The following is a 21,295-nucleotide window of genomic DNA, read 5'->3' as shown; positions in this document are numbered from 1 at the left end:
GAGTTACTATCTTAGGTAGTGCGAGTGAATAAGTCAAATACAATGTGAATGTTATACAAAAATTAGTATTTATTTACTATAAATTGTGCGTCAGCGGTTTCTCAAAGCGCAGGGTTAAAACTCAGTTGTGACTGAACAGATGCTCTACAGTTACACCATCATATAGTAATTAAAGACAACATTGCTGCTGATAATGGCAAGTATCAGTAACACATCTTTTCCACACTCGACTGTGTTACACCTACACTCAGGAAAACTATATTAAACCACCAATCAAAAACAATTGCTTATAGCTGCTCCAAATGGATGCAGAGGGGAACACAAATAATCAGTATAGTAAACAACAATATATATATACTAGAAAAAAAACCCCCAACCCATCCTAATATCCTAATATATGTAACTAACAAGGATGAAATAAGAATCCAGTCATAATAAAAAAAAAACTCCACAACCAACAATGACAAGCGAAGCAAAATTCACACAGCACAAATGAGATGAAAGGAACCGTGATAGAGGACCACTTCAGAAACATCATGTAAACAGACCCTGAAAGCGCACAGCAGGCCATACATACGTACGTGATTGGAGACTTTGAAAATCTAAACGTCTATATCAAAAATAAAGATACTGCTGTTGGAGTGAACTTTAAAATCAAGTCATCCAGCGGCATGTCTCGCTTAACATCTAGGGGGCCACCACAGTCCTCCACTTCAGTATGCCAAAAATTATTGTGCTGTAATAGTTTGGGCGCCACTTGGAAACTGAATTTGTTGTGCTAGAAAATTCCTTACCACTGCATTTATTGAGTTTTCCATTACAGTGCAGTCATAAAATGATCAGGAATACAGGTTAGGGGTACAAAAAAAAAAGGTAAGAGACAAGCCTTCACATCCTTCCTTTACTTTTCCTAAACGGTGTGACAGGAGGTAATAAAAACCAATCAGAACTGTGGCCTTCATCCTGTGGACTTAGCACATTATTAACTTGTTATGGGGACAATTCAAGGTGGTTCACAACTGCCTCGGAAGCTCAGAACCGCCTTCATCATCCAAAGTTATCTGGATAATTTTGCTGAAATCTGCAACATGGACTGAGAAAAAAAAAAAAAAAATCAGCTCAGCAAAGTTACCCAGATCGTGAAACTGCTTCATACAGGCCAGATTCTTCAGTCAACATTCAGGACTGTACACTCTAAAGTCTGCTCTCCATACATTAACAATGCTGTGGGTGTGTCTTAAATACCATAACCTGGGCATTATGTAGAAAACACCCCAGGCATCCAACAAAGGCAGACCACATGGCCACATACTGCTGCAGCTACCCACTGTACAAATGTTCATTAAAAGATCTATATGTCAAAAGTTTCATTTGAAAACCATTTTGTAGCACAACAAATTGTCCAAAACAGAAAGCTCGACCAAACCTGTTCACAGCACTGTATGTGTATCTGTATTCCTGCATGATGTAAAAATAGAACTTTAAATAAAATTGGCATCAATGATTTGATATGTACATAAAAAAGCAGTTGCGACTTGTCATGTCCAGAAGAAACTCTACAGCACCACGAGAACTTATTTACAGAAACCACAACTGATTCATCTCCGCAACTTTGCCTTAAATCTGAATCGATATTGTACTAAGTCAAAGAAAAAATACGTTAGAAAAGAAGAAGATTAAGAGGTTCGAAAAGACAGTAATGTCAGTGCAACGTCAGACCTGCTGAGATGGCGAAAAGTAGATCGGTTAGGCTGTCACACAGAACACAAGTTACAACATCCCCATCAAAATATCACGCAAAATCTCAAAAGCTCCTCAAGGAAGTGATACAACTGAAACACTGCAATGTTTTAACCAAGGCATATAATGGTAACGGTGTTTCAAAATAAGCCACGGACACAATAACAAACGTCTTCCTTTACTTGGGAAAAATCCAACAAATTCAGGCTAAATGAACGTAATAAATTAAAAACAGTGTAAACAATATTGTCAGTAGCTGCTCTTACAGTATTGTGCTCGTCATCAATGAAATCTGTACTTTCGTGCGGGCTTGAGGTTGACATATGTCTTCTTCATGTCCTCCGTCTCGTCTTTCTTAACAAGCTGATAACGCTCTCCCTTTGTGGTTACCACCTGGTTGCCATGGTACCGAACTAGCTTCTTTGGAGCCTGTAAAAACCACAACAGAACGCACAAGTTTCATTCTCTGAAACAGATTTGATAAAGACACACTGTGAATGTGGAGTATAACCTGAGACTCACGTCTTTTGGGGCGACAGGACGGTGCGTTTTGTTATCATCCTCATTGTCCACCAGCATGTACCTACAGAGATTAAACATCGTCATAAACACAGAGACAAAGACCTTCTGTTCTTCAGAGGATAACAGCAATCTTACTCACTTCTCAAGGATGCTCTCCTTAAGTTTCTGGTCTGCCAGTGAGGAAAAACTCTTCCCATGATTCACCTGAGGCAACAGGATACCATCAAATCAGACTGCAAACATACAAGAGGTAGGAAGCTGCTGATATGAAACACAGTGGCAGTGTTTGTGTGTAGCAGAGACTCACATTAAGAGGAGTGGGGCTGAGTTGGACATCACCCTCTATGATAAGGCGCACTGCTTCCTCCATGTCTCCTTTGGCAATAGACAGGGCGCTGCGGGCTTCGGACAGACTACACTTGGGAAACATCTCCAGCAGGTGTTGCTCCTGGGCTTCCCACTCAGACACTGGTTGCTGGACATACATACATTTACATTACCTCTAATTTAGATGGATGTGAACTATATCAACAGCAGGACACATAAGAAGCATTAGAGAAATTATAGTCATTCAGAAATGTGGTGATGTATGCTAAAATGATAACCTTGGCAGTGGCGCCCTCTGTCGGCGTTTTAAGGCACTGTGTTTCTCTTCCTGGTGGAGGTTCTCTGGGCAGGGTGGTGAGTTTCAATGAAATCTCTTCTGTCCTTGCCTTAGGCACAACGTTTTCTTCATCAGCTAAAAAAAGAAAACAAACAAATGAACATCAGTACAATGTACTATAAATGTTAGGTTTATAATCCCCACCTAAAATGATCATCACTGCCCAAACAAGTTTGTGTTAATGGCTCATTTGGCAACAGGCTGTGGAAAGTGAAGAAACTATGTGGAGAAGGAAAGACTGCCACAATTCTGTATGCATTATAAATATTTCGAATAAAAGCACTACCTGAGGTCCGAGCAGTGGCTAGTTTTGATGCCAGGCTGAACATCATTTCGCAGACTTTGACACTGCAAAATGAAAAACAAAAAACAAAAAACACACAGTTCTAATAACAACAGTAACAGAGGAAGTTGTCTAAAAACAGTCAGAATGCAGAAACTAGTCTGAATTTGTTTTCAAGATAAAACTTCATTGATTCCACATCGGGAAAATTAAGAAAAGTTCGTTGCATTGGCCGGGAATCGAACCCGGGCCTCCCGCGTGGCAGGCGAGAATTCTACCACTGAACCACCAATGCTTACGTGCGTCAGCGGTTACCTCTCAATTTCGGCAAACCCTGGTATGTAAGCTTCTAGCATCTCTGCAAAGACTTCCACGTCAAAGTTCTCCTCCACACTCTGCTGGGAGCCGAGATCCTCCAGGACTCCGGTAATGTAAGACAGAAGAACATCATCCAGTGCGCTAAAGTGAATGGTAAATGGTTAGTGAAAAACTGACAGCACAAAACTTTTTTTCGCAGGGTGCAAATAAAAATCTCTGGGGCTGTTTACCTGAGATCTACATCAGGAATGTAAGTCTGAATAAATTCGTGCAGCGCACTGTGGATGATTTTGTGGAGGTCCATTTCGTTCTTCTATTGTGCAGCAGAGGAAATACCAGTCAAACTGCTGGAGGTCCGACACAGCAAATGGTCAAGGCAGTTACGATGAGCAGCAGTGACTGCAAACCTTAAATAACCAAACACAACAGTTGTCACCCATGTACCAAACATGGTAAAGCATCAGCTCAGACGTACATGGAAATGTTACAAAAGCATGTCTTACGAAAGCTTGTTTGCACTGCAGCATCTACTGCTATCACGGCAGGACGCGCGTGGCGGTCAGTATAGACTTTAAGCTAGCTAACGTTGTATGTACGTTTAAGTTGGTAGAGAACTTTGCCAGGATGCAACGATAAATAAGTTGACATTAAAGTCGTCCAGGAAGCTACTTATGTATAATACAGCGTAAGTTAACTGATGTTAAAGTAACCTTTCTCGATAATGTCATGAAACGGTACTTTTGCAACACAGTCATGCAGAGCAGTTTCATAACCTTCATAGCGTTCGTGTTGTTGCCACCGTTAGCATTGCAGCTACTAGTCCACTGCAGTTATCAGCTAATGATTAATTACGAACGCCACAGCAATGCTATCGTTAGCTAAACCGTTGTAGGACAGCAGTGTTTTATTATCCACCCCAAACAGCAAAATGTTCCTCTCCCTGTTTTGATTTTCGCAACATTATCAGTGTTCGTCCATCAGCTAAGTTAACGTTAACCTTCATCTTCGTATCCAGCAGTGACGGTAGGTTGTAAGCGAACGAGCGCTAGCTAAGTTAGCTAATAACAACTGCTAGCTAACGGCTAACGCTTAGCGCCAAACCAACATCGGGTACTTATAAAGGAGAGCCTTTAATGCAGTAAAACAAACTTACTGTGTCAAAGATTATAGAGGCATGCAGCTCAAAGTTCGCCCCAAATATCTGAGGGGGAGGCTGGTCAGTGCAGTGCTTACAGGCTTTCTCTATCCGTGCTGCTACTTGGCCCGCACGATTCAAAACATTGGCACGTCATTTCCTCTCATTGTAAACCGGCTGCTGCAGTTATTAACATTGTTATGAAGGTTTATATGTGTGAAACATATTTGGATTGATTGTTTAACCTGGATTGGAAATGCTGTGTGTAAAAGCTAAGAGACAAAAAGATGATTTTGTTTAATGAAAAAGAGACAGCAGCCATATTTTCTTTTCTACCACTGACTCCAACATTTTTAAAGATCACAAAGAAAACCCCAGCATAGAGATTAGATACTGAAGATTTTGCCTACATTAGAGCTGAAATTATGATTTGAAAAACTGGTCATCGATAAATCTAATGATAGAACACACCTTTCTTGTATATCGATTAGTCAGTTGACAGAAAAAGCCCTACAAAACAATTCATTCAATTCATTGTCCTGTACAATTACTGCATAATTCCTACAGGACTCCTTCACAATTGAAACATATCCCTGAGGGACTATTTTGTGGTTGCTCATCAGAAATTATTTTGCTAGTCGATTTATTATTTGAGCCATTTCCTCATTCCTACTCCTCCAGCGTGAGGATTTTCTGTTTTTCTCTGGTTCATATCACCGCAAACTGAATATCTTTCATTTTCATACTGTTGATTGAACATAAAGACATTTAAAGAGAGAGAAAGTGCAATGTTTTTCATTATTTTCTGACATCCTATAGACCAAACAACTAATTGATTAATTGGAAAAATAGCCATTTACCATGAAAATAGTTATTAGTTGCTGAGAATCTGAGAGCTATTTTTTTTTTGCCCTAATTAACTAATTGAAGTAATTAAAAATGCATGTAGCATATGGTAAACACTTGTCCATCTTGTAATTTGTCAACGATGTCACAAAATCATTATTATGCTATTCCACACATCATACATGCATTCATTAAGGGGGAACATGCACCAACATCTAATATTTTAGTGAGTCTACAACAATTTGTGTAAGGCAACAAAAAATATCAAGAGGATGTGAAATATCAACCTGTTCAATATCTTTTGGTAAGTAAAACAAAAATGATTCATGACTCAAAACAAGCAAAGTAAGAAAAAAATAGTCTAAAACAAACAAGAAGGGAGTGCTGCATCAATATGATTTTATAGTAAATTCTTCCTTCCGGCTGTCATCAAACATATGAACCTGGGAGATCACATTTCATTTTTTCTCATGCTTCACTGAAACCAAGGCTATAACAATTAAATATATAGCTGACACCTTTGGTTAGGGCTTTCTTTTCAATAAATATGAAGCCCTCTGTGACCAAGCTGTGGTCCTTGACTCAGTGTCTGAACACTGGTCTAGCCTACATTGGCCCAGTAAATAGTCTACTCTCACTTGGACATTATCTTATATCTTTTGCCAGATCCATACATAGTTGATGATCAAGGTGTTATCTGAGGCAACATCAATGATGTCATCAGATCCTGCTCTCAGTTACCTCCGCCTGTGTTGGTATTATAGCAGATATGTACCTGTAAATCATTAATGCCCACCCAATTGTTTCCTTGCTCCCTTGGCAGTATCTCTTGCCGGCTGTAGTATTTCATCGGGAAATATGGTACACGCTGCTGATAAAACAAGCAAGAACAATTCTCAACTTGGCTGAACTCTGTTTCAACTCATGAGCTCATGGCTAGACAGGTGGGGCTGAGGTATCGGGGCAGAGAGTGTAAAATCTACAGCAAAGGACAGCATCTCGGTTTTCTCCCTGTGTGTTAATAGCTGACACTGAGAACAGCCTGCAAGCCATGCACCCCATACTGATACACTTGCAAGCACTGGGCAGCATCAATATACTGTAATATTATGTTCAAACTAGCATTAAGCATCAAGCTTCAGGCAACATTTGTTTGCACTTTTACATATAAAGCGAGTTCTTAACTGCAGTGTCAAATTTAACCACCAACAAAAATGAATGATCTCCAAGCCACCTGTAGAAAACATCATTTTCATCTTCTCCAATTCAGAATTCAGTGGTAAATATTAACTCATTCTCACAGACCTATTAAAGCTGAAACCAGTTTCCTTTTCTCGTCTTCTTAAAGCAAAAGCTGTCCCAACACAAGGTGGCAGCATTGAGTCATTAGTGACAGCACGACCTCATCCACGCAATAGATGGTTTGCTCCTGTCACCCTCCAGTAGAAACAAAACAACAAAAGAGATTTATTGCTAATATCAAATCCACAATAGTTTATAGCATGTTGGGATGAAAAACTCTTATTGCCACTTTTAAAACAGCCCTATTCATTCTCTAACACCTTAACCTTAAAACCCAGAGGTTGTCAGTAGAGTTCACCAGAACTCTTGGTCACAGAATAAATGGAGCTGATGTTGTGGTGCATGATTGTTATTTTTCATTTTGGATGTCAGTCTCATCAGCAAACAGTAACTTGGATTGCTACAGTCATTTACGTTTGCTCAGTTTTTCCTGATTTGCCTTCGAATCTTTGTACATGCAGCGTCTAAGCGGGTTATATGGGAGTCAATGCTTTTGTGTGTGAGAGAGAGACTGTTCTGAAACATGCTCGGCCAGTGATACACTTATCCACTCTTTTAATCCAACTATGTTTAAATTAGTGCATAATATCCCATTGCAAAAGAAGAATTTTTTGATTTTATTTAAGTATCATGGACATGGAGTAAATATCTCTCAGGTGAAATCTGAAACGTCATGCTGAAGATAGAACCATTTAATGATAAGGATTCAAATATTCTCTCGGGCCTTTTGTCTTGGTCTCCTGCTAACGTCGCTCGCGTCCTCAAACAGAAAGAAAGAAACATCTTGAGAAACCTTCAGCTGTATAATCATTGTATAATCACATATAAACACACACACACACACACACACACAATAAGTTAAATCAATGTATACAAATGTCATATACTTTCAGCAATAGCAAGCAACATATTGTACCTTTAGCCTCAAGCTACATTATTATTTAAAATCGACATTGAGGGAGCCACAAACAAGATGAATGAATGGTGTGTGACAGTAAAATAGATAATTAAATGTATTTTCATATTTAGTAAAATGTTTTTAATGTATGTGTGTTCAAAGCACGTATATGAGGGGAAATGAATTGAATACATTTCCTCTGCTTTTAAGGCATAAGAACAAGAGTGTTCTGCAAATGTTGAAGAGGTATTTTATTCAAACACGGAATAAATCATGAAAGACTTATGAACTCATATACTGCTCGTGAATTTAAGTGGAAGGCAAGCCTTAATATGTGCTAATGGAATGTTTACTCATTTCTCTTCCTATATGCCAGGGCACAATCAAGCATGTCATGCAACAATGTCGAGGCAGGGCACATAATGTGGATATTGTACTGGTGGCACAGATTTCCATTTTCACACAGACAATGGGGGCTGGGGGTTGGCTGGGGGGGACGTCTGAGCAAAAAAAAAAAAATTCTTTTTTTTTTAACAATTCTCATCAGAGTCACCAAAACACTGAATGATTTACTGCCAAATTAATTACCCTTTACCCAACTTTAGACAATAATGCTCAGAGCTGTCTGTCGGAACAGTATTATTCTATTAACGTTCGATTTGCAGTTCAGCCAGAGTGACTTCATATTTAGATTTTATTGTATTTTCTTAGTGAACGTGTAGCACTGCATCCACAATAGAAAGGCACAGAATTTATCCGACAGTTGAATCACCTGTGTAGCAGAGATGGGATCAGCACATTATCTGGAGAGAGAATTTGATAAAAATTTTAAACACTTAACACATCTTTTCCAAAGCATCACAAAAGGTGCATTTACAGAGTGAATTCAAGCACAGTACAGTTTAATTAATTGAAACTTTTACAATATGAGGCCTCGCAATCACAACCCATCTTTAATCAAATCTAAGACTAACTAATCATTTCACCTCTCTTTTCTTGGTTTTGAAGGTCGTGCGATTCAAAGCATTATTGTGTCGATTTTTACAGAAGTACTGTGCAGCATTAACAATGCTTGTGAAATCAAAGTTGGCATATGTTTTTAATTAAATTCTACACTTTCTTCTTAATCAAGAGCTGCAGGTTAGTGAGTTGAAGGGCCTTGGAGTGCGAGCGTGAGATTAGCTGGCTGGTAGTCCGAGGGTGGGGCTGACCTGGTCCAGATCCGGGCCACCTGTGTGGGCTAGCCTGCCCTCCCGTCTGCCTCCTGTACTGTCTCCAGGAAGTGGTCAACAGGCAGCCAATTGCCACTTTGCCCTCCCCTTCAACTTCCCCAATCAGCCACACAATTATATATTTAATATGGAAAAAAAAAGAATATTTTAATATACAGCACTTGAATATACAGCAGAAAAAAAGTTTTGTTAGTCATAACAAGGTACCGCAGATGAACTGGAAGCACAAGTCGTCTCGGTTCATCTCAGCGAATGGGCTGGTCTTCCTTGTCTTGGCCTGTGTGTCTCTGTTCAGCAGTCGATAGGTTAACCTGCCCGTGGCATCCATCTTGTGTGGCCCCCCTCGCATTACCATTGATCTGAGGGAAATAAAGAGCACACGTGTTATTATATACAGCCCAGAAAAACACCCTTTCACAGTGATGGAGTGAAGAGGCCAAATGTATGAAATATTGCCCCTGCGACATATTCTGTCTTCCTGTCAATAGTGCAGCCTTTGCCCACAACCCGGATCAATAGGGACTTATCTTTTCATGATAACACATAACGATGTTGTCTGTTGTCTTTTTCTGATATTGAAGTTCTAATTCTACCATGCCGCCCTTTTAAATCATCCATACTGATATGTATATTTAGACAACTCTTTCTCCTTTTTTTTTTTGAAAGAAATAAAAATGGCGTGGGCCTGCTAGTCTGAGACATGGCAGTTACAAATTTACATGTTGGTTTTCTGGACGTTTCTCTGAAGCTTTTGGGGGTCTCTCATGTGTGAGACTGCTCAGCGGAGAGAAGACACCCCTCTGTAAAAACATCTGTTGTGGAAATGGCTGTCAGACTCCCTTTTGTGGGCTCCATCTCTTCTTTGCACAGAGATTGTCATTTGTTTTGATCATTTATGTGGGTGAAAGCATAATGATAAAAAATCTGGAGTATGTAGCCATGCAGTCGAGCAGTCTACAGTTGGGTTGTGTTTATTTTATTTATTTCTTTTTTATGGAGAGGAACATTTCTCTCTGATTTAGTGGCTTTGTGGTCTGCACATTGAGGCATGTCATGTAAAAATGTTATTTAATGTAAAAGTAAACTATAATGCACTGCGAGTGATATGACAAACTTAAGTTTTTAGAAATATTCGGCAATTAACCATCTCAGTAGGCATACATTCCCTGTATATTAAGTTGTGTTATGGACAAGCTGTTTAAAGATGATAACAAAAAATACTCTTTAATTATTCATGATGTGATCGTTATCGTGTGTGGAAGAAGTCAGTGGAAAAGAAAAAACTGGCATTGTCTCTTATTGTTCGGAATGATTTCATTGTGGCAAATGCAGTTTCTCTTTGCATTAGAAATAAAACACCCATTGCAGTCATTCATTCTGTTAAAAACAAGTACAATACCATTCATGGGAAGTGAGTAGTATAAATATAAAAGTATTGTATAAAGTACAAAAACATAAAATCTATAGAGCATAAAATGCTGTTGTTTGGGTCCTCAAACAAAATTTATTGTCAATAAAAGCTCTTGTTCTGTTTCAGGATGGAACAGGGTGTGGCCATGCTCCCCTTCTCCACCGACACAGGAAGTGTTTTGAGAGCACCTGTCCAGGAGAGCCACGAGGCACAACACCACCATGTGCTCCCAGGTCAGCCGCCATTTATCTCAGTCAAGCTGCTCTTTCAGCTTCGAAACATACATTCATTGCAAAAAGAAATCATTGCTTTGTACGAACTTATAAGGGTCGCATTCAGTTCAAGTTCAGTTACGTTTTAAACGGATGATATTTCCATATCTATCTATCTATCTATCTATCTATCTATCTATCTATCTATCTATCTATCTATCTATCTCTGGCTGTGTTTCTTGTGAGCCTGTTCTGAGTTGTTTTCACTGGTTTTGAAGCTCAGCATCATTTTTTGGCTGTGTTGGATGTGAGGCATTTTCTCAGTTTACACTGGCTGAAGTGTGACATGGGTTTACACTGCAAATCCTGATGTTATATTAACTCTTCTGAGTGTCAGTGATGTGTCTGAGTGTTGGCAGTAAGTAAGTGAAAGCGAAACATCTTCGGACGTAAAATGCTTTGTCATTTCTTTTAACAAAATAGAGCCGATATATAAAATAATCCATACGTTGTGTATGGGACTGGGTTTAAAAGGTGTAAAAGACGCTTATGTGATCCATAACAGCAAGATCCCTGCATGAGTTAATGGGATGCCTGTTTGTGATTCTATGATTTTCCTGCAGAACAGGTGAGTGTTTGAGCAGAGTGACACCTCATAAACTAGCTGATAACCTGTTCCTGTGTCTTCTTATCTGTCTTCCTGACAATCCCAGGTCCCTGAGCACGTTGTCGTTTCCCCTCGGGCCCATTATCAGATCCCCTCTGTAGGCTCCCAGCAGCTGCAGTTATTGTGGAAGACTCTACTTTTATAGCCCCATGATGTCTGTGACAACACTAGCTTTTATGGGACGGTAGTTTCCTTTTCTTTTTGTTCTGACCGAGAAGCTTCCCCCTAATTTTTTTGCCCTTTCCTCATATAAAATCTAAGGGGAAAAAAGCTTATTGAAGAATACAATGTTGAATTTAATGTTTTTTTTCAAATATTATATCATTAATCATCTTTTTCCAATCATGTTTCGGCACCGATCGGTCCCTCGCACTATCTGTGAGAAACCTGTTATCTCCCTCTGCCATTCATGTACACATTTATTGGATTCCAAGTCTCTGGGATCAATCTTTTGGCCACCAGAGGAGCATAACTAATGGCAACATTAGAATGGCTTTGTGAGAGGGACTGGCCGGATGCGGGTTAACCAAGCAGGAAATAATCTAGGATTTTATATCCTGCATGAATGGCCATAGGATATGCTGAGAATAAATTAATCCCCCCCAAAATTTTAGCAGAGAGGTTATCTTTTGAATGAAACAGTTTCAGAGGGGCAGGCGGTTTGTTTGGCTGATTTTTCTGGAGGTGGCGGGGGGTGTTTGCTCCCCGCATGAACTCATGTGGAATTTCTTAGCAGATAATGACCATCATCTTAATGCTCAGCCAGGGTCAGAGTATCTATTCTGTGTCTGACCGCAGGTCTAGACAGCCTTCCTCTGGAAAGCCTTTTTCCCCCCTTCCTTTTAAAAACCCACTTCTATTTTCCTGTTGTGCCCAAACAAGGATTTTATAAAACGGGTGACATCGCCACACAAGCTGTCTGCCGAATCCCCCTTAATTAAAGTGACTTTTAAAGCCTTCCTCAGACACTAATAAACCCCCTCTCCATTAAGATCCTCCTAATTACTGTGTGCAAAGGAAAGGGGGACACACAGAGACAGACAGTGTAGAGGTAAGCCTGCTGGCATTTGGCCCCATAAGCTGAGCGCCACACAAAAGAAAATGTCCCCTGGGTTACCCATCCTACCAGAGAGATTCCTCTTTTTCGACCTCGCTCCCCCTCTCCTGTTTTCTTCTTTATGAATGAAAGTATATGACATGTGGGGCTGACAGTGTCCATTCATGGCGCTGCATGGTGGAATGTGTGAATAAGGGCTTTGAATGAGGCATGAATCACGGCCACCTGAATAGTCATTAGGCAGTCTTTTGACATTACCATTGTTTAAATGTGCATGGTGGAAGTGAGAGTGCTGTCATCTATAAACATCCCGTTTACTCAAGTGAGGCTGATTAGAAGAGATAGATATTCAATGTAAACCGAGAGATGCAGGAATCTTCTCCGGAAGCATCATAAAGCATTTTTCCCGGTGAAACTGTGGTATTAGCAGGACAATTAAAAAAAACACGCTGGAACATTTACTTTGCATATGGCTTTGCTATCTTGGATCTTTGTCCCATGCTAGTCCCGCAAGTGGCGTAAATTGATCTGGACAAGAGAATCTCATATCGTTACACGTCACACTGAGCCGCAAGCACAGAGTGTGTGGACAGTCACTACAGCTTCAGTGGCAGAGGCCTGCCCAGAAAGGTTAAACGTGTTTGGTTCATGTCCTGGTCTGCAGATTAATGACATTAACGAAGTTTCCATTAGTCGTGCAACTGGGGGAGACATGGGCGTCCATGCGGAAAGCCACATGACCGAGGCAGAGATAAGAGAAAATGAAATACGTCTTCGTGGAGACAGGAGGGGCCAGGAAGTGCCACTCCGAATTAGCCGCAGGCCCAGTTTGTTGTTACTTCATTAACCCAACAGCCCCGGGAAAAATAAAAAGTGGGGTCATAACCTTTAGCAACGGGGAGGCCCGAAATTTCCAAAGAGAGGCTCCCTCAAACTTTGTCTGGATGCTACTATTGACACAATACAGACAAGGGAGGGAAAGTTTTCAATTAAAGGAAAATCCAGTCAATCTCAGCAGCGTTACTTTTTAGTATTTTACCTCAAACAAGTCTGTTAATTCATTTCTATCTGTATTGATGTATAAGAAACACTAGGTTACATGTTTTAATAATTTGTTAAATGCTAAAATATGCTGCCGGGTAATTATCAACATGTATTTAAGTTTTCAACTTTTTATTAAATTGAATATGCTACCAGTGCTGAATACATTGGTAGCATATTCATCCATTTCTCAACAGTGCCCTGACAGGTTGTTGCAAAACAGATGAACCAGTCACTGAGTCACTCTCCTACAGTCTGATCTTTTACTTCTTTCAAAAATGTAAAACGTTAAAAATGTAAATGCCAATAATCAGCGGCTTGTGAATTAGCAGTTTAGTTAATTTACCTTGAAGTTATACACTCCAAACTGTCTGTGTCAGTCTGTGGGTAAAGGTTAAAAGAGGACAGAATAAGCTCCTCAATTCAAATCTGACAGCATGTGGGTGTAAAAGTTCAGACAGTCACCGACTTAGCAGGGCATTCAGCTAGTAGTGCATGAATTACACAAAAACGCCGTCTCAGAAGGAAGGAGGAACACCACACAATGTTACACGACAGTATCCAACACAAGACAGTAGCATCAATAATATAAATCCACTATCAGCTGTTCTACAAATGAGAATAATAGGATTACTGGATCATCAATACTACATCATTTGCATTGTGCTCTGTTTGTTGCTCCCTAACGTTTGCTGGTGCACTTCAAAACAGAGACGAGTTGTATAATGCCGTCCTTGTTGTTGTAACGTGAGCTGCGCTGCGGCTCTTTATTTGCAGGCAGTGACTTTATTAGAGTCTACGGTTACAGACCCTTGGAAGGAGGGCTATTGTATTCTCACCCACTCTCTGGCAAACATACCTCTGCTCCTCTCTTCCTTTGTACACTCTTCATAGCAAACAGGCCTGATGTGGGCAGAAGCATCAGAATTACTTTGAGTCATTATTTTATTGATTAAACGGAAGTCACATAAATTTTAACCTCGTGAATCTTTGCCTTAGATCTGTATTCCATGTTTATTTCTTAAAAAGTCAGCTAAGTTACTCCTACCTTTATAGTCTCACTCTATCTCTCTCTCTCTCTCTCTCACACACACACACACTCACATATATATATATACCTACTCAGCAACATGGATCAGCTGACTTGGCTTGAAACTCTGTGGCACAGGCAGACAGAAGCAGGGTCCAGCGAGTGTCTACTGAGGCTGCAGACACATCTGCCTGCTTGATTTCACCTGGTAACTGAGCATGTAGTATTTACTTCTCGGCTGAAATGCAATCAGGGGCTGGTAGCTGGCGAGGAAGCAATGAGCCTGCGATTAGGTGCAGTTTTTCCCCTCCTCTCGAGAAGTAAGGAAGAGTTTGAGCCGAGAAACGTGGTTGGGAAGAATGTCTTGTAATAATTCGGCAACCTGTGCAAAACTTTTTTCAAATAGTTGAGATTTTATAGTCATTTCCTTTATGTAATACTAAAGCAGTGACTATAATAACTTTTTATGGTGTATCTTAAACTAAAAATAAAACAGCTTTATCCAAGGCGATTGAATGCAAAATGAAATGCATCATTATGAGCTGTTTCACTGCTGACGACCACAGCCTCGTGAATTCCTGATGATAAACGTAATCGTGATACTGCTGAGCTTCCTACGGTAGAGTGCACCCCTGTGCGCGTATAAACATTTACATCCTCGAGACAAGAGTCACCTCTCTAATCTGGCTGAAGAAGTGTGTGGAGAGGCCCTTTATCCCACCCTGCTTTAACCGGTTGCCCACAGAAGAGCCATTTACCTCCACTAATGGGGAGTAAGTCTTTCACTGGGGCCTGTTTGCCTCTCAGCCCCCTGAAAGAAACTTCGCCAGAGAGGAGACATTAAGAAAACCAGTTAATCTGGAGCATTCTGTCTGTGTCGACCCAGGGAGTGGACCGAGCTCCTTGGTGCCTTCTCAAGAGGCTTCTCTTCACAGCAACTATAGAAGTGTTAGATCAGCACTTTTTTCAGTCGCCCTGATGAAGACACAGTGGTTAAACAAATAAGTGGTCAGCTGTTGTGGGCCGTAGTTTATCAAGTTTAAAGGCTTTTAAGTCTTGCTGATTTTATAAATGAACCACACACTATTCATTTACTGTACTGTTAATGTTTGTTACTATATGCCCTTTTATTCTTATGCCAAGGACTTATCATAGTGCCCCTAAAATTTTTGGACAAGTGAATCGAAGTAAGTCTGAAGTCCTACTGACAGCTCTTTAAGGCCGCACGTAGGCACAGTGGTGCTTTGAATTACATGTGAAAGTCATTGTGAGCATCTTAGTTTAACGTGTTTGCATACTAACATTTGCTAGCTAGCAATCACTGAACTGATGGGAATGTCATAAGTCTTAAACCAAGTTTTGTTTTTGACCAGGTGATAGCGCTGGATCAAAAATGAAGGCATCACCAAAGTTATTCAAATTCTTCTTGAGGGAAACATGAATGTCCCAAATGTACCAAAGTTAATGACATTCCGCCTAATAGTGACCAAAGATGTCAACCTGCTGGTGGCGCTACAGAAAAAGTCAGAGGATCACTAAAGGCAGCAGGATTCATCATCTGGGCACCATGACTGTCTGTACAAAATTTCATGACGATTCATCCAATAGTTGTTGAGATATTTAAGTCTGGGCCTCTCCATCCCCAGACTGAATGGCTAAAACCTCATTTGAGACACCAAACACAGGTTTTACCAAACAAATACTCCAAAAACAAACAGGGAACAAAACAAGCTCTTTCTCTTCCACCTCTATGGTGTTCAAATCTCACTCTATCCTATACAGAGAAAGCAAATTATTGATTTTAGAGCGGTCGGTAACTCTCTGAATCAGGCAATAAAAGCTCACTCTCCCTAAAAGGAACCTGAGGAAACAGTTGTATCAGAAAGAACAGAAGCCCTACTACAATCACAGCCTAGTCACTGTTACTTACCTTTGTTTGTGACAGTGGAGCCTTTTAACCCCCAGACACTCAGTCTTTACTCACCGTTTATGGAGCAATCCTACTGTGGCAGGAGTGCCAGACCGGGGTCATCAGCGGCTGTAACTAGAGTGACTTGTTGTTAAAGATGGGACAAATAAACACATGAAGGGCTCTGGAGAATGGGGCTAATCAGGTAGGCAGCCACGATGGCAGGTGGCTGGCAGGTTGGGATGAGCAGGGGGAAAAAGTGCAGGGTGGGTGTGGGTATAAAGGGTAAAAAGCATTTTAGTGAAATTCAGCGCTGCAACAAGATTATTCAATAGGCATAATCGCAAGTGCACACCCCAACACACATACATGCACACACAAATGTGCCCACGGAGGCATGCGTGTAAAATACACGCACCCACACGCACTCACTTGCGTTTCAGTGGGTACGACAGATGCCGTATGGACTGTTGTATTCTCGGCAATAAAGGAGGGCCCTGAGGGTCTCTGCTGTCTGACAGTACACCAGGGATCAGCTGTGACACAGTGACACCGATCCCCTCATGTCACACACAATGCTGCCCTAACACCACTGCGTGTGTGTAAGTGTGTGTATGTGTGTGTGTGTGTGTGTGTGTGTGTTGTGGGATTTCACCATGTCAAATATACTACAGCAGATGTATTCATGTCAGGAGTATGACATTGCCTTGTTCGCCGTTATGCACCCCCAAAGTTCAATATGTCTGCCTCACTATATATCGCTTTTTTTTTATTACTTCATTGCGATGAGAGTTTTGAGATGTAAATGGAGCAAAATTGTTTTTGTTTGTATAATTTGCAAGATTTCGTCCCACATCCCTTTGCAGCTTTCCCAGCAGTGGGAAAGCTGCAAGGTGCTGTTGGTTGTACTGCTCACGTTTGGCCAGTTGAGGCCATGCTTTCCTCAGGGTGAGCAGAGTCTGACTTCAGCCTCCACATCGACTGTCACTCACTGGCCCACTTCTTTCCTCACTGTACATATGGGTCATGGAAGCATTTGCACCATCATCTTGCATCCTCTACTCTCTGGGCCGCAGTGGGAAGTTAAACAGTTCATACAGTTTACTTAAGTTCTGCATGACATTTTGATGTATTGACCACTTAACTTGAGTATCATCATTGCATGTGTACTTTCTTTTGCTCCATTACATTTCACTTATTTCTCTCCTCTGTTACTGTGTGGGATATGGTTTTAACAATTTCAAGGTTAGGCTCAGGAAATAAGATGTTCTGCACCTTAAAAGGCTTCTTGCACATCACTGTATGGATAATTTAACAATCCATAAGTGGCCATTTTTCAGAAATTTCGCTTGTATTTATATTTTAGTGCAAATACTGTATGTTTAAGTAAGGTCTTGGAGTGTTTCTATTATTATATTGTTTATTTGATATTATGGATTCAAGAATAATATGATATATATAATATTTACAGCTGTCCTTTGATAGGTAAAAAAGTCATTCAACCAAATAAGTTATGAGGAAATAACTTTTATTTATAGTAAATCTCCACATTTTACCAGACCTGTAGACTTTATGGTTTGTTATTTGTTGGTTTTTCTTTTCTTTTTTTATTTGAACCACTTGGAATTCAGGTTTTAGTCCTCATTCTAAGACCACGGTCATTTATGTGCTCTAAATTATATTGATATTAGAATTAGAAATTTCTTAAAGCACACTGGCTTAGAAAGTATCAACCATGTCTGCAGCTTCAAATAAATAGGTTTCCACCACAAACATGACATATTTACTCCTAACATGGTGTAGACAATATTTTGGAGACTGATACTGGTTTCTGCCTTGTTGGTCCCTGTGCCGTGCTGGTCAGTCCCTTTCCAGGTGCACACCTTCTCCACTGAAAACCACCAGGAGCCTGTCAAATAAGTAAGGCCAGGGAGATGTGTGGCCTGTGAAAGGGATATGCTCACCCTGCTAGTGGGCGCAGAGACGCTCCTTTGTTTCCTGGCGTGTCTCACATACTTTCAGAGGCCAGATAAGCCCCAGCACCATGAAACACTGCTTTATGTTTGGCCTCGGTAACGTCCCAGAGAGGGCAGAGTGGACTCAGAGGAGAGACCAGTCAGTGAGCAGGTAATATGTCCTCAGTGTCACACCTTTTTAAAGGGCCAGATACATATAAGAGCCTTGGTTATGTAGTCCTGAAGTATTTTAGTTGCTGCTAAAAAAAATACTCCAATAACCAAACTAGTTAAAATATTCCTCCCTCCAACTCCTTCACTGTCATTTTTCTTTTATTTCCTTGGCTCTCCGAGGAGAAGGGGTAAGCTGGAATGGTGAAAGGCAAGTAGGGGGTGGGGGATTTGGAGGGTTGGGGGGCTTGGCTGTTTCCTGAAATCGGATTAGCAGCCACTCTACACTTACATTGCAGGGACTGGGGCTTTAGTTTAGCCCAGCTCAAGACCACCCAACAGGTAAACAGGTACATTACTGCGGAGCAAAAAGGAAAGTGAATGGTGATGGGATACAGAGATGGATACAGAGTGAGTGAAATAAATACGGGACTAGCTGGCAGACTGGTGAAAGTGGATTCCTCAGTGCCGTTAATCTGAAATTAATTCCAAAAACTGCCCAATGAAGAGGTGGAAATGTACAAATTGCAATGAAACAAACAAAAAAGTAAAAGAGAGAGAGAAAAAAAAGGTCAAACCTAACTTACTTTTGAAATTTATTCTCAACCAATTTGTGAACTTCCTCTTCTTGAACCAACTCTCTGGACCTTCACAAAAGACCTACATATCTCAACCCGAGCCCTCCCCGCTCACCAAGATATCTAAACCTCACACTGTCATGCTGCTGCCACTGCATCCCACAGAAAACCTCCTGAAAATTAGTTTTTGGCAACCGGCTCGCAAACACACTCTCCTGTCTGCTGCAAGCCACCAAGGCTTTGTTAGGCAGGCCTGCTCTGAGCCCAGAGCCTTCAAGACCCCCATTATGCAGCAGGACTCAGCGGGGCAGAAAGAGCAGGAGTGTTTTCGCCAGTCATGTGGGCACACAGGCATTATACACTCTTCAGTGGCACTGTAGATATTTTGTGAGTCTTACAAACAGAGGGGAGGCCTGCAAAGGCTGCAAGAAGTTTTGATAATTGGGAGTTATATAAGTTCCAAAATCCTCACAGGAGGATTTTAAGTTTTTTCCCCTCCTTTTCCCCTATTGTGTGTTTTGAAAAGCCGTGTGTGAAGGCCCCACTGCGAAGGTGACAAATCCTTTGACATAAATCATTGTGTAAAGGTTAAAGGAATACAGTCAAGTGCTCAGGAAGAAGAGCCTCTAATTGCCTGCTTTGCTCCAGCTTTACCGAGCAGTGTTTTACAAATTAAACAACATCTCCTGCACACCGCGGAGCATTTGTTTGTCTGTGCACGCGCCTCATGCATGCGTGCATGTGTGTCTTTGTTTACATGTGCCGTTGTGTGTGTCCACTTATGTCTTATTGTAAAAATAAGCTTGTGTCAGGCGCGCATATCAGTTGCAGCTGGGCTGGAAGGAGTTGGAGTTTTTACTAATCAGTGATGGACAAACTCAGGGCTCCCTGCATCTCAAACATCACTGCTTCTGTCAGGGGCCCCGAGTGCAGAGCAAGCGGGCTGAGCAGCTCTGATCAGCAGTGTTGTGTTATTTTTTTTTCACACTGAATCACACTGGGGAGCATGTGTGTGTGTTTGAGATGCAGAGATGCATGGTGCTAACCCTCCCCTGAGTAGTAATGCATGAACTGTTAGCAAAACATTGTTGCTGCTGCTGTTGCCTTCTATGTTAATAAGACGTGGATTGGGGTGGGAGGTGGGTGCGTGGGGGGGGTGCACACAGATGTAAGCCGAGGTTGACATCACAACATTCATAATGCACCTACAGTGAGGGATATCATGCATTTGGCAGATCTTAGGTGAACTTTCTCAGTCAATACGGAAGACTGGCAGATTATGATTTCACACGAGGCAGCACGGATGAATAATGACGAAATGATTTTAGATTAGATATTTCATGTTTTGTTATCAAAGGTGGTGTTTTGGAAATCAAATTCTTTTCATAAAATACATATATTCAATAACATGTTGACACAGAAAGCCCTTGCAGCTCATTACAAGCCCTCTGTATTCGTAATCGCTGCCCCTTTAATGCAGCATTTCAAGCTGTCAAGCCGCTCGCTTCCATGTCACTCAGTTACATGTTGTAGAGAGAAGAGTTTGGGGTGTGTAAATGTATTTATGAATGCATGATTTTGTGAAAGTGTGCACTTGGCTCTCTCCTCTTGCTGTCTAATAACTGGTAACCCCAGCTGTGAGTGTGTGTGTGTGTGTGTGTGTGTGTGTGTGTGTATTTGTCTGCCTGTGTAAAGCTGAGGCTCGCCGGGGCACTGAGGCGAAACTTGGCCCCAGTCAGGCCAGTGCGCCGAGGGCAGAGACCAAAAAGCCTCCAGCCGTTCTCTCTCTCTCTCTCTCTCTCTCTCTCTCTCTCTCTCTCTCTCTCTCTCTCTCTCTCTTTCAATCTCTCTCTTCCACTGGGATTTGGAAATAGGTAGCCTGGAAGATGTAACATGTATTTATTTTGTACACAACACTCAGGGATTCTTTGCCCTTCTGTAAATGCACATGCAGTACATTTCACTGACTGTGCAGAGAGCAGCAGAAAACTATGATAATTCAATAAGATTTAAATGTACAATATTCAAGCAGGCTTCCAACTTTAATACTTTTCACAATAGAAGGCTTTTCTGATCTTACATGCATCAGCAGGACGATGTCATTTGTCTTTACCTACGTAAATAGTTACAAATCACTGCTGCAAAAAGCAAACTAACAAGCAAAGAAAAAGACTCTTACGCAGCTATGGTTAAGGCTTGGTTAGATTTTGTCCAAAGTCCAAAGTTTTGTTGACCTATCCATCAATTTCTGCCTTTGGTTCATAATACCTACAGTCTCTAGAAAGCTTTGTCCCTTCAAATGTTGTTTGGGGCATTTGCTGAAA

General features: G+C 41.0%; 2 protein-coding genes and 1 non-coding gene across 3 annotated transcripts in view; 1 reads left to right on the top strand and 2 right to left on the bottom strand.

Moving 5' to 3' along the window:
* Positions 1–21,295, top strand: part of wnt8b (wingless-type MMTV integration site family, member 8b) — a 183,633-nt gene that overhangs the window by 18,001 nt on the left and 144,337 nt on the right. The window lies entirely within an intron of this gene.
* On the bottom strand, positions 46–4,806 carry cuedc2 (CUE domain containing 2). Its single transcript, XM_076742816.1, has 9 exons — positions 4,681–4,806; positions 3,758–3,934; positions 3,525–3,668; positions 3,213–3,274; positions 2,868–3,001; positions 2,570–2,737; positions 2,402–2,466; positions 2,263–2,323; positions 46–2,169 (listed from the first exon to the last, which is right to left on the bottom strand). Exons 2-9 carry the CDS (start codon positions 3,829–3,831, stop codon positions 2,023–2,025), a joined length of 855 nt encoding a protein of 284 aa, XP_076598931.1. The 5' UTR covers positions 3,832–3,934; positions 4,681–4,806; the 3' UTR covers positions 46–2,022.
* Positions 3,434–3,504, bottom strand: trnag-gcc (transfer RNA glycine (anticodon GCC)). The gene has a single exon. It is a non-coding gene; the product is annotated as a tRNA-Gly (tRNA).

The sequence above is a fragment of the Chaetodon auriga genome, chromosome 11 (genome assembly GCF_051107435.1).
Source record: "Chaetodon auriga isolate fChaAug3 chromosome 11, fChaAug3.hap1, whole genome shotgun sequence".
In the NCBI taxonomy this organism is placed as follows: Eukaryota; Metazoa; Chordata; class Actinopteri; order Chaetodontiformes; family Chaetodontidae; genus Chaetodon; species Chaetodon auriga.
Note: the sequence above shows the minus strand (reverse complement) of the source record. Positions and strands in the feature narration are given on the sequence as shown.

What these genes read in the sequence shown, in the direction of transcription:
- cuedc2 (XM_076742816.1), bottom strand. Translation starts at nt 3,831, where the DNA reads ATGGACCTCCACAAAATCATCCACAGTGCGCTGCACGAATTTATTCAG. An exon ending in GGGTTTGCCGAAATTGAGAG is followed by an intron (nt 3,275 to 3,524) that starts GTAACCGCTGAC and finishes TTCATTTTGCAG; the next exon opens with TGTCAAAGTCTGCGAAATGA. An exon ending in TCAGCCCCACTCCTCTTAAT is followed by an intron (nt 2,467 to 2,569) that starts GTGAGTCTCTGC and finishes CTGTTGCCTCAG; the next exon opens with GTGAATCATGGGAAGAGTTT.